This window comes from Dromiciops gliroides, chromosome 6, assembly GCF_019393635.1.
Source record: "Dromiciops gliroides isolate mDroGli1 chromosome 6, mDroGli1.pri, whole genome shotgun sequence".
In the NCBI taxonomy this organism is placed as follows: domain Eukaryota; kingdom Metazoa; phylum Chordata; class Mammalia; order Microbiotheria; family Microbiotheriidae; genus Dromiciops; species Dromiciops gliroides.
The window spans coordinates 237,899,579-237,912,656 of NC_057866.1; the positions used below are offsets into that span (position 1 = coordinate 237,899,579).

The window sequence follows — 13,078 nt, forward strand, 5'->3', positions numbered from 1 at the left end:
GTCCTTATACACTTCCTTATTCTCCAGCCTTCAGTGTTAATTTATTAGTTTGATTTTTTAAAAATACAGCTACTAATAGCACTGCTTTTTGCAAGATAATTGGACATTATTGATTACTACAGAGTATTTTGGTTTCGTCCTACATTTTTGTTAAAATGATAAGATTACTGTTTTTGAGGGCAGGGACCTTGTCCAGTATATGTCCTTACATTTAATGTACTTTACATCCCATGTGTTTAGGAGGATTGCATTATAAATCATTATATTATGTTGGCAAAAATCAAATCACTAATAATATTGCAGTATATATTGTGTAAGTTAAAAATGAGGAGATAAAATAGTTATACAATTTTTAGTTTTTCAGTATCTGAAAATAGACATAATTTAAGTAATTTTTTTAAGCCTTAATAGTATTTTATTTTATTTTCCAGTTACAGGTAAAGATAGTTTTTAATATTTGTTTTTATAACATTTTGAGTTCTAAATCTCCCCAAGACAGAAAGGAATCTCATATAGGTTATATATGTGTAATCTAAGTAAGATTTTAAAAGATAAGATATAAGAAACCAAAACCAGATGCAAAAGTAACCTGAATTCCTTTTTGGAAAATGTTACTTATGCATTTGACTTTTTGCCGAAAAATTCTGTCTCCTGTCCCCCATATTTCCTTCTTCTCACACTCTCATTTTCAATGTCTCCCTGTCTGCTATTGCCTTCCTATTTCATATAAAAATACTCTGGACTGTCCTATATTAAAATTTTTTAAAAATAAAATTATTTTTGTGTGTGTGTGAGGCAATGGGGGTTAAGTGACTTGCCCAGGGTCACACAGCTAGTAAGTGTCAAGTGTCTGAGACAGGATTTGAACTCAGGTACTCCTGACTCCAGGGCCGGTGCTCTATCCACTGCGCCTCCTAGCTGCCCCAAAAAATAAAATTTAAAAAGACCCTTTATTTGATCTTTCCATCTCCTCAAGCTGTTGTTCTCTTTCTCTTCTCCCTTTTGCAGCTAAACCTCCAGAATCATCTGCATTTGCTACCTCTTCTTTTTCACCCTTACAAGCTAGCTTTCCACTAAGTGTTTTAGCTGCTAAGTCCAGTCACCTTTTCTCTTGTTCTCTAGATGAATTTTGTTGTTATTTAGCTCCATAAAGTAATATTTTGTAGTTTGGTATGGCATTGAATAAGCAAATTAATTTAGGTACTATTGTCATTTTCTTTATATTGGCTTGCCTTACCTGTGGGTACTTACTGTTTCTCCAGTGATTTGGATCTGTCTGGATTGTATGCAATATAGCAGTACAGGAAGACTACCAAGTATTTTATGTTATCCTTAGATTTTTTTGTTTGTTTGTTTTGGTTTGGGTTTTTTGTGAGGCAATTGGGGTTAAGTGACTTGCCCAGGGTCACACAACTAGTAAGTGTTAAGTGTCTGAGGTCGGATTTGAACTCAGGTACTCCTGACTCCAGGGCTTATCCACTGTGCCGTCTAGCTGCCCCTATTCTTAGTTATTTTAAATGGAATTTCTCTATCTCCTTTGCTCATTTTTGTTGTTAATATACAGAAATGCTGATGATTTATTGGGGTTTATTTTATAGCTTGCAACTTTGCTTGGTGATAGCCTTTTCTCAGCATTTATCTTACTCTTTCTGCTGCTTTTCCCTTTCAACTATCCTCTTCTGGAAACTGTTGCAGCCTTTGGCTTTTGTAACACTTCTTTCATCTACATATCAGATCCTTTGCTAGATCGTTAATCTTGACCCCCCCCCCCCCCCCACACACACACACATATACACGGGTATCCCCAAGAACTCTACCTTGGGATCTCCTGCTTATATGTCATCTTGGTGTGATTTATTTAATGAGCTTCTTTGGATTCAGTTATTGTCCCTGATATTTGACTCCCAGATGTCTTTTCCTTTGAAACTACAATCCTTGCTGGGTGTTACTACCTGCATGTCCTATAGGCATCTAAAGTTCACCTTCTCCAAAGCAGAAATCATAGTGCTTCTCTATCTCAAACTTTACTTTCTTTTGAGGGTACCTCTAGTTTTCCTATCACCCATGTTTGTAACCTCTGAGTCACCTTTGACTCTTTACCCCTCCCTCAATACCCAACATTTAATTGATAGCCAAGTTTTATGGATTCTACTTCAATAACCTGCCTCTTAGATTTAGCCTCTTCTTTCCCCACTCAGATGGCTGCCATCCTGGTTCTTTCCTTTGTCTCTTCAGGAGTCTAGACTTCTTAAACTGTGTCACAACTCCATATGGGGTCACATAACTGAATGTGGGGGTGCAAACAATTTGGCAACAGTAAAAGGTTATATATACCTATTTAACATTCCTAAATACTTGGGGTCACATAAAAGTTTCTTGGGCAAAAAGGAATTGCAAGTGGAAAAAAATTTAAGAAGCTCTGATCTAGACTAATAACTCCCTATTGACCTTTCTGCTTTTAATTTTTCCCCCCTTCTTCCCACAGTACAGATAAATATGTTACTCAAAACCTTCAGTGATTCCTAGCTGTTGCCTCTAAGGCAATCCAACTGCCTGTTATTTAAGGCCCACTTTGGCTCCAGATAAACTTTATTTTGTGCCTTTACAAATTCTAGATTTCATCCTAACTGGACTAATAATTCTTCTCTTACCTTGGTAGTGTCTCCTGCATCTTGTTTATTTGCATAATTCTGAAATGCCTTCTCCTCTCTACTTTTCAGAGTACTTTTTCTTTCTTCCTTCCAGCTTGGTTGTTACTTTCTACATGGGAACTTGCCTGATTCTGTCTTTCCCTCCTCCTCTTCCCCTTTTATATCCTGTTACTCTTCAAATTACTTTATTTGCTATTTATCTGTATACGTGTTAAAACTCCACAGGCCCACCTGCCTATACCTATTCACTTTGTCCCAGGAAAATAAAAGTTCTTTGATGGCAGACTTTTGTTTTGTTCCGCGTTTTTTGTTTGTCTTATCCTTAGCATCTAGAATTTGTATTATCAATAAATGTTTGTTGAATTGAGATAGGTCCTTCTCACTTTTGTTTTTACCCTGAAGGAGAGGGAAAAGCTTCCATAAGCTTAGCGTTGTATTTTTTAGAAGTAAAACTGCCTAGTCATTGCAGTAAGAATCCAGAATGACAAATCTTTACATGCTAATAAGACTTATATTTATGATTTGTTAATTTGTGTCTGCTTTCTCTTCATAGGGTGACAGGGTTGTATTATTTAGCCAATTTACTATGATGCTGGACATCTTAGAGGTTCTTCTAAAACACCATCAGCATAGATATCTTAGATTGGATGGAAAGACTCAAATTTCTGAAAGGTTGGCATTTTTACTTGTAGAATTGCACATTTATTTCTTTGACAGCTAATGTCACCTAGTGTTTTTAGAGCATATACTATTCATTTAGTTACTTGTAGTCTTAAAAACTGCAACTATACACACAAAAATGTCAAATCTCATGTCTTTGTGCTATTGTTAATTATAAAACTTTTCTTCTGTCATTTAAATGCTCTTTGGAAAAAGATTATAAGGAATATTCCAAGCATTTCTGCAACTTAGAATATTTTTTCCTAAGTTAAGGAGTAATTTTTCTAATGGTAATTATTAAATAGATCTTTTCATAATATTTTTGGCTCACTAGTGCCATATTTATGAACAATTGCTGTATTGAGGATACTACTATTTCTAATAAATCCTATGGAATAATACTACAAAATTAAAATCTGAACTAGAAGTTAGTGATATTTCATAACAGTGTAAACCTTGGAATAGCAACCAAGAAACAGATATTATTTCTAGACAAGGAGAACCAGGACTCAACCAAAGAATATTAACAGATGGACTTTATCTCTCCTGCCTTGTCTTTGTTTCTGTTGATTGTGATTATACTATCCACCAGCAATATTATGACCAGCTAATAAAGGAGAATGTCTTGGGGTTATATCGTCACTGAGGGCAAAATTGTGTCTAACTCCTGGTTAAATGTCATGACACTACATCTGCATGGTTGAACTTTAACCTTGTGAAGATGTAGTTTGGAGAAAGGGGTAGGTAGAGAAGATTGGATGTGAAGCTCAGGGAGATGGCAACATTAAAAGTTTCTACTATTAGAGTATATATTTTGTTATGTAGGGTTAGTATCAGAGCTTATACAAATATATCATAACAACAAAGCTTAAATATTAAAATATTACTATGTGAGGATGACACCAGTTTATATGTGTGCTTTGAGTTGTAATTCTTGGTAGAGATAGATTGAGTTTATTCATACATACTCAGTTATTTATCCACCCTTTGTTTCAAGTGATAGTGTATCTGTGGTTCATATCAATAATAAATCCTTATCTTTGGCTTCATTAGTACTATATACTAATCTATTGCAGGCAAAAAATATTTTTTTCATTTGTACTATTGCAAACATTTAGGTTTTCAGAATTTTACATAAATGTTTCTTACTCAACAGCGTTATTTACAATATCTTTGATATCTTAACTTCATGAATTAATTTTTTTAGGATTCACCTAATTGACCAGTTCAATACAGACATGGATATCTTTATATTTCTGCTATCAACGAAAGCTGGTGGACTTGGGATAAATTTGACCTCTGCAAATGTCGTCATACTTCATGATATTGACTGTAATCCATACAATGATAAACAAGCTGAAGATCGATGCCATAGAGTAGGTCAGACTAAGTAAGTGTACTGAATTTTCCCTCCCCTGCTCTTCTACAACAACCCACCTCCTCTAAATTTAAAACAAAAAAAAGAAAAAAGTTCTTTTAAACAAATATGTATATGCAAGCAAAACAAATTCCCACACCAGTTGTGTCAGAAAATTGTATGTTCTATTTCTGTGTGCTGAGTATAGCTCACCTCTTTCAAGAGGTGTGTGACAGCGTGCTGTTGCCCAGTTCATTTGGAATCAGAGTTGATTACATTGATCAGAGTTCCTGAGTCCTTCTTTACAGTGTTCTTTTATTCACTCATTTAACTCTGCATCATTTTATACAAGTCATTGCAGGTTCCCAACAGATAGCAATCAGCTCTGTTTGGATAACAGTTTATGAGAAGAATGAATATTATGCTGAGAGGTGGGCCTATTCTAATTTAAGGCTGGGAGATAAAACTTTGATGTCACTATTACCCTCGTACTACCCCCAGACCCTGGCAATCTAGACAAAGGATCTATACCACCACTCCAAGCCTGAGTAGAACCCAGTGGGCTTCCCTCCTTGGGTGGGGTCCGAACAAGTTTGAGAGAAAATCCAGTCTCATCATCCCTATTCTTCAGGAGCTGATTTTTGATCTGTTAGAGAATTGAGGAAATGGGGAAAAAGTCCTGGATCTCCCCAATAGTAAATAGTAAGAGAGAAATAATCATCTCTCATATATGAAACCATGAACTTCTTATACATACATTTTATTTTTTAAGAGAGTTATTAAATTTAACATAGTAACAATTGTCTAGTTTATGTACCCTTTTGAACTTTTTGTTTCCTTTGTATTTTTTAAAGTTGTAGTGATATTTTTCTTCCTGCTTTTTTTTCCATCTGTCACTTCCTGCTAACTTATTACTTGTCCTCTGCCCTCTTCCCACCAGCTACTCCTTTTAACAAAATAAGCATGACCAAGTAAACAAAGCTTTTGGCCTTGTCTCATGACTTATTCTTTTGATTCTGCTCGTTTTACTCTGTATAATCAGTTCTTCTAATTCTTCCCCTGAACTCTTCATTCATTTTAAGTAGAATTTGCTGTCTATATGAAAACATTTTATTGAGTTGTTTTCAGAAATAAAAAGAATTTTTAAAATAAATTCATGTTAACTCAAAGATTAAGAGACTTTAGATATCATTTAGTCCTTCTCAGCTTTCCACTTCCCCTCCATTTTAGAGATAGAAAACTAAGGACCAGGGAACAGTTGCATGGCATGTGACTGCCTAGGAGGGAATCTTTGTCAAGGCAGAACTAGAACCTAGGTCTCCTAGGAGTATCTGAATTCTATATCTACATTGGTCATGAAATTTTAATGTATCTGTAATAAGTTCTCTGTGATAACTTATGATAACACATGCTGTATGCAAATAAACATAAATATAGATAATGAAAATCTTTTCCTACTCTCTTTCCACCCCTTCTGATTTTAGAGAAGTACACGTCATAAAGTTAATAAGTCAAGGGACAATAGAAGAATCCATGCTTAAAATCAACCAACAGAAACTGAAACTAGAAAAAGATATGACCAAAGTAGATGAAGGTAAGTTACTAGTATGCTTCATTAAAAAATTGTTTGCTCCATGTAACTAGCACCTTAGGTAAATAAATTAGCGATAATAATTACAGTAATTCTCTACTTGACTTTTGAATTATAAATTAGAAACATTCATACTTAAGGGAGCATCGTATAAAAAGTTTGAAACCTAGTTTAGTGATTTTTATAAAATTTTAGTACGTTAATTTTGCTTATTGTATAGCTTAATATCATTTACAATATGTAATAGAAGATAATGTTTATCATTTATTTAGCCCTTTAAGATTTTAAAAAACACCTTACCCGTGATCTTATTTGATCCTCACAACAGTATTGTGAGGTAGGTGCTATTGTTATCTCTATTTTGCATGTAAGAAAAATAAGACAGACAAGTAAAGGGACTTGCTCAGGGCTACATAGTGTGTGCCACGTGCGTGTGTTTTAATTGAAAGGGCAAAAACAAGGGTAAGGTAGCATCAGCTGTTAGAACACTTGCTGTTAGAATTTCATTCTCTTTTTTTTTTTCCTTTATCTAAGTCAGTTATAAGCAGCTGACCCCACTTTTCAAAGACCAGTGTGGTACCATAGTGAGGCCTTGGACCACAGATTATTTTTCATTGTACAGTGATAAAATGTTTCATCTCGGAGTGTTCACATTTCTTTTCCTTTGCAGGTGATGAAGGAAACGTAGCTGCAGATATAGCTACGCTACTAAAGACTTCTTTAGGTCTCCAAAAGGAGGATTTCTAATTGAGGAGAAAATACCAACTTGGTGCACCCAAGGACATTGACATTACTGAAGACCATGGGATTTATGAACATTTATAACTTTTTATAATATCCATATTGTATTTCTCATGGTATGAAAGATTTTTGCCACTAAATGAATTCTCCAAATGCTCAAACCTGAAATATATAATTGCCACAAGAAACGTAGTCCTTAAGATGTTGAATAATCCTATTTTACAAAGCAGTTTTCCAAATGGGGATTAGTTGGTGATTGTTTGTAACAGATCTGCTAATGCTTTAGATATGTCAGTATTTTTGTAATTATTTCTACCTCCAAATATATATAATACTGTCTTTCACTGGATAATGTGTGTAGATTTTTACATGTGCCTTATTTGACAATGCTTATGTTTTGTTTTGCCTGTCTTAACTCATTTGAAGTACTGTTTTTTATATTAACTTAGTCAAATAAAACTGTATAGATTATGTAGCTTTAGTTTGATTACTGTTGAAGCAGATGCTCACCATTGTCATTGAGAACTCTGACCAGAATTTCAAGGTGGTGACCTTTTACCAACATCCCCCTCCCCCACCCCATGTTTGCCTAGGGACTGTTTTATTTTCCCATGAATAGTAATGAAAATAATCCTCATCTTGGATTTTTTTTCCCAGGTGGATGGATTATCACTATGGATTACTTATTTTTGTTCCTCTCCTTAGCCTTGCACTAGTTATGCACATCCTTCTGGCTAGCCACATGCATGCCTCTTTGATTTGCTTCTCTTGGCACTTGCGGCCCTGATGCTCGTTTCAGTTTTCTTTTGCTGTCCAGATCGTTATTTATTCCTGCCACATTTCCATGCATCAACAGAGCGTGGATGGAATTCTTCTAGGCTGGCAGAACAAATTCACTTTTGCTTCATTGCAAAGTGAATGTGAATATAGATTGAGGCAGCATTAGGTTAGGTACTACACAGGAATTAAGAATAAATCCTGGGTGGAGGCAATGTGATGAATACATCACTTACTCCACAGCGCTACCAAGACTTAATTCAGCAATTTCCAGGATATTAACTGCTGAAGAGTTAGAACTTCAGTGTGGGTGACATAGCGAAGAGTTAGAAGAACTAAAGTTGTCTTTTGGATACCATCTCTCTATGAAGTCTTTATAAAATTTTGCCTATTGTCAGTCAAAATTGCTGTTTTTATTGTACATCTATTTCTTTGTGTAACTTGTGAGCTTCATGTGTTTTTGTTTCTATTCTGTAAATATTATTATAAATAAACTTATTTATAAATGGAAAGTGTTAAAACCTATAGGATGTTAATATTTTGCAAGGGATTGTACATTTACAAATGAAAAAGATATGAAGTAATAACTTTCTATGTATGCTGAAATGATTTTGAAATCAACTGAAGCCAAGCCCCTCAGAATTTTTGAGATAGGTTTGTAAAAGGTTCATAGTAGTGAGTTTCATTATGGGAATTTTGATCATATTTTGGTTTGAGTGTTTGTTTAGACTGTTTGGTAATGTAAAGCAGTGATTCTTAACCTTTTCAACTATGAGAACTTCTTTTGAACATTTGAAATGTTGTTGGCCTCCATGTGAAAAGCAGTTCCACTCATGTTGCATGTTTTGTTGGAGCTAAATAGATCTAGCCAGTCATATTTGATGTAGGTATGGATTTAAGGAGGAATGGAGGGAGAGACCATCAGTTTAAAATGTGTGTGTGACATCAATTGTAAATGGAGTAAAGCTGTTTAGGATCATAGCTTTTGATCTGGAAGGGACCTTACAAATCATTGACTTCAGTTCTTTTGTTTTAGAGATGAGAAAATGAAGCACAGAGAGGCGAAATGATTTGCCCAGACATATCTAGCATCACATGTCTAGTGTCAGATACAGGTTTGGAGCCCAGGTGGTCCTGACTCTTACATACAGTGCTCTGTCCACTACACCACAGACAAAGTACTGGAAGCAAATTTTTTTTTAATTTTGTTTTATATAGTATATGGCATTAATGTAAAAAAGCTCCACCAACAGTGACAAAATTGTCATGGGAAAAATGATACATTTGCCGTTATTTTTCTAGATGGCTTAATATAAAGCATAAGCAAAAATGATTTTACATGGTTCAAGTCGGGGGGAAAAGAATAACCCCAGACCAGTCACTGGTCTACATTCTAGTTTCTGGCCTCTGTTTTATCCACTCAGCAATCACTGGAATGCTTTGAACTTTTTTTCGTAAGGCTACCAGTTTAGGATGCTTGTCCAAGAGGTCATGTTTAAGGACCAAAAGTGTGGTACTGCAAATGTCCCAGTAGAAATCAGCCCAGGTTACCTGATGATTAAAGAAGAAAAAACAGTCCTTAAGGTTTTCGTTTGTGTATAAACTCTTAATTTAACTGAATTGTATTCTGAGGTCTAAACTTTAAATGTGGAATCATTTATCTTCACCTTGCATCTTAGTGAAAACCAAGTAATTCCTCCCCAAAGATCAGGGAGAAAATGACCAGGAAGCCAATAATTTGAGGAGAAGAGTGAGAACTTCAGAGTGGGAGTGACCATTACTTATCATTCTATCTGTAAATTATCCTCTGAAACAAATGGGAGTTCTATGTATAGAAATTAAATCCTAATGCCCCTAGATCATAGAATCTATTTGGGACCTTGGGATCATAGGATCTAGGGCTGAGACAGACCATTGCAACTAGTCTTTTCTTTATTGTATTGAAGGAACTTGCCCAAGACTCTGAGCCTAAAATAACCCAAACCAGGAAATCCAGTGTTCTTTTCACCAATTTCCCCCTTTTCCCCGACTCTTGCCTATTGTTCATATTTCTTTTCTTTTTTTCTTTTTTTTTTTTTGGTGAGGCAATTGGGGTTAAGTGACTTGCCCAGGGTCACACAGCTAGTAAGTGTTATGTGTCTGAGGCTGGATTTGAACTCAGGTACTCCTGAATCCAGGGCCGGTGTTCTATCCACTTGCGCCACCTAGCTGCCCCTGCTCATATTTCTTGAACTTGTTCCTTGTTATCTCTGCTGCTTGATCAGAAGTTATTGGTCACAAGGTTCTCAAAGAACCTTTAGCTATTTTTCTGTTTTATAAATTCCTCAGTAAAGGCATTCTTGTTCCAAGCATGGTGAGAGGAACAGGGTAGTAGAGGGAGCAAAATGAGAAGGAATCAATGCATAGAGCTAAGTGGCCTCACCTTTCAGGGTGTTCATCTGTAAGATAAGAGTTGGCCCCATAAGGTCCTTTCCAGTTCTAAAACCCTATGAATTCCTATGACTGAAGAGGGAATGAGGTCTACTAGGGGTTCTGAGGAATGTGATAGAAGTAGGTAGATAGAGGGAATGATGTGAGCAGAGAGAGGCTTGTTGCTGAAGAGGAGAAATGGGGTGAAAAGAAAAGCAGAGCAGACATTAGGGTCTTCTGCCCTAACATTGTCTGAGCCTGTACCTCCCTAGTGGTGGCTCTAGGCCTGGCTGCTTTGGGCCTCAGTGAACCCAGCTCCTGGCATCAACAGCTCTCACACTATGCCATTGCTACCATATTAGATCCTTTTCTGTAGCCTGACTGAAAGGATCTTCGGGACAACTGCAGATAGAATGAAGGGGGTGTGAACCCACATGATTTGGGCTTCATAAGCTAAGCATATTTGGAAACATACTTACACATCGAAACTGTTCTTAAATTGTTTGTTAATGTTATATTCAGGCAGTTGTGGGCAACAGTTTTGTGACTGGTCTGTTACAATACAGTTTTTATTTGTTGAGTTTTCAATATCGTTGGGTATGCTCAGTAGGAGGATTTCACTTCTGTCTATGAAAAGCTAGTTTCTGGTGCATTCTGGCCACTTGCTTGTGTCTGTAGGTATTTTGGTAGTAGGTGTTAAATGATGGTTTCTACTGCTTCCTTGCATAATCTGCATTGATCAATAAATCTTATCTCCTCAAGGATAACCTTTCTGTAACTGGTGGGAATGACTTGGTCTTCTGTGCTATCATAAACCCTTCATTTTAGTACATGAATGTGTATGATTATTGTCAGTTGAATTCATGTCAGTTTCACCCATGAAAGGGCTGTTGCATAGGCTCCACCCAAAGGTTTTGATTATATTTGATATATCCATGGCATATATATTCAATCAGCCTTTACTATTGCTCTGTGAAGTGATCTCCGTTCATTATCCCAGAAGTATTTCTGTATGTGTTTAATCTGTTTATCTTGTGTTCTGAAAATATCAATCAATCCAGAAACCTGTATTTCATCAATATTGTGTGTATTTTTATTTGGGTACTTGCTAAATCTGTTGTCACCTGTCTTACTGTTCCAAAAATGTACATGAAGTAAAGTGTTGTATAGGTTTTAATATTTCTAAATGCGTTCTTCCCATTGAGCTTTTTAGGCAGCTAGGTGGTGCAGTAGATAGAGTGCTAGGCCTGGAGTCAGAAAAATCTGAGTTCATATCTGGCCTTAGACACTTATTAGCTGTGTGACCCTAGGCAAGTCACTTAACCTCTGATTGCCTCAGTTTCCTCAACTGTAAAATGGGGTTAACAGCACCTACCTCCCAGGGTTGTTGTGAGGATCAAATATTTGTGAAGTCATATATGTTCCTGGCACATAGTAGGCGCTATATAAATGTTTATTCCCTTCCCCTTGACTTTGCAATGCCAGTAAGTCTCTTGACTTAGAGCTTTGTGCTTATGTGTCTTTTCTTATCACCTTTGTCCATTGGTTCAATTTGACTTCAGGATTTAAACTCAAAGCCATTAGTCTTTTTTCCTTGGGCATACTTTTTGAGGGGTAGGAGGTGGGGAAGGGACTGACTCCCAGTGAGGGAACTGAAGGAACTCCTGTTGAGGAACTGCCTCTAGCAGTGAAAATCAGCACCTCCCCTAGAGAGTTGCCTAGGAGAAGTGACTTCCCCAGGACCCCATAGCTGTTATATGTCAGAGGCAGCTCTTTATCCACTATGTCAAGTTGCACCTCTGACAACCATTAAGACTATTAATCTCATTTCCATATTTTTCAACAAAATTCAGATGCGAATAGTCCTGGGTCAAGTCTCTACCCTGCTATTCTTTTAATATGGTCTGCACACTTGCATGGGTAGGTAAAATAACTCTTGTAATTGAATACAAGTATTGGGATGTAGGCTCACTGAAGACATCTTTGGAAAAATTCCAAAGTAACATTGAACTTCTCTGTTTCAAAAGAAAAGTAAGCTGTACATTAGAGATTCAGTTTCCATGTAAAACCTTATCTTTGTATTCTTCTGTATATATGGAAGTTGTGTTTTTATGTTTGTTAAGTTCAGAATAAAAAACAAAAAATCTCCAGTAGAGGACAGAAAAATGGGCATTTATATATGTCTTCCTTTTCCTCGATGACTATGATTTCTTCCACTGGGTCTCTTTAAAATGGTTTTCATTCCATGTAACTTGGAGGTTATGGGCATTGTGTATGGTGACATCTATTTAAAAATGTTCTTAAATTTTTATGGAACAATGTTATGTTCAAGCAATTGTGGGCAAAAGTTCTGTCTGTTCAAGTGGTCCAGGTCCAGTGGTTTATTTTTTTAAATTCTCAGATATTTAAGGCCTATATTTGTAATATGAGGGTTTGTCTTCCATTAGTTTATGAAAATTAATGAGCTGATGTTCAATTCTAGCTGTCAGGACATGTCTTCCTACATATTCAGTAAGAGCTAAATTTTTGCATCCTGAAATGATGGGTTGCAATTTCTACTATTTCCTGGCATCATGTAAAGTGACTATCATGTCCATCTGTAATTTCTAGTGCCAGTCACCTGATTAGGAATTACTAGCATAAACGCCTGCATTTTTAGTGAACAAATCTGCATGCCTCGGCCGCTGGTTTGATGCTTCTTTTACTGACATGTTTTGGGTTGGGTTTGCGAGAATGCCGATCATCAAAGGCCTGATTTCATTCCAAGGTCTTAGCCATTCTACATTGGCATAGGAATTGCTAGCAAAGTACTTGACTAGCTTCCCTTCAGGTCCTGCAAGCCTGATTCTACCACTTTGAACAGCATATCTACTTCGAAAAAATAACAGCAGA

General features: G+C 36.2%; 2 protein-coding genes across 3 annotated transcripts in view; one reads left to right on the forward strand and one right to left on the reverse strand.

Moving 5' to 3' along the window:
- Positions 1-11,516, forward strand: part of SMARCAD1 (SWI/SNF-related, matrix-associated actin-dependent regulator of chromatin, subfamily a, containing DEAD/H box 1) — a 100,458-nt gene extending 88,942 nt beyond the window's left edge. For both annotated transcript variants that reach the window (XM_043970072.1, XM_043970073.1), the window contains exons 21-24: positions 3,205-3,323; positions 4,519-4,701; positions 6,153-6,262; positions 6,930-11,516. In XM_043970072.1, coding sequence (XP_043826007.1) covers positions 3,205-3,323; positions 4,519-4,701; positions 6,153-6,262; positions 6,930-7,006 — 489 coding nt within the window. In that variant the 3' untranslated portion in view covers positions 7,007-11,516. The remainder of the gene's footprint in view (positions 1-3,204; positions 3,324-4,518; positions 4,702-6,152; positions 6,263-6,929) is intronic.
- HPGDS (hematopoietic prostaglandin D synthase) overlaps positions 9,107-13,078 on the reverse strand; it is a 44,965-nt gene continuing 40,993 nt past the window's right edge. Inside the window, exon 6 of the mRNA XM_043970074.1 lies at positions 9,107-9,328. Coding sequence (XP_043826009.1) covers positions 9,164-9,328 — 165 coding nt within the window. The 3' untranslated portion in view covers positions 9,107-9,163. The remainder of the gene's footprint in view (positions 9,329-13,078) is intronic.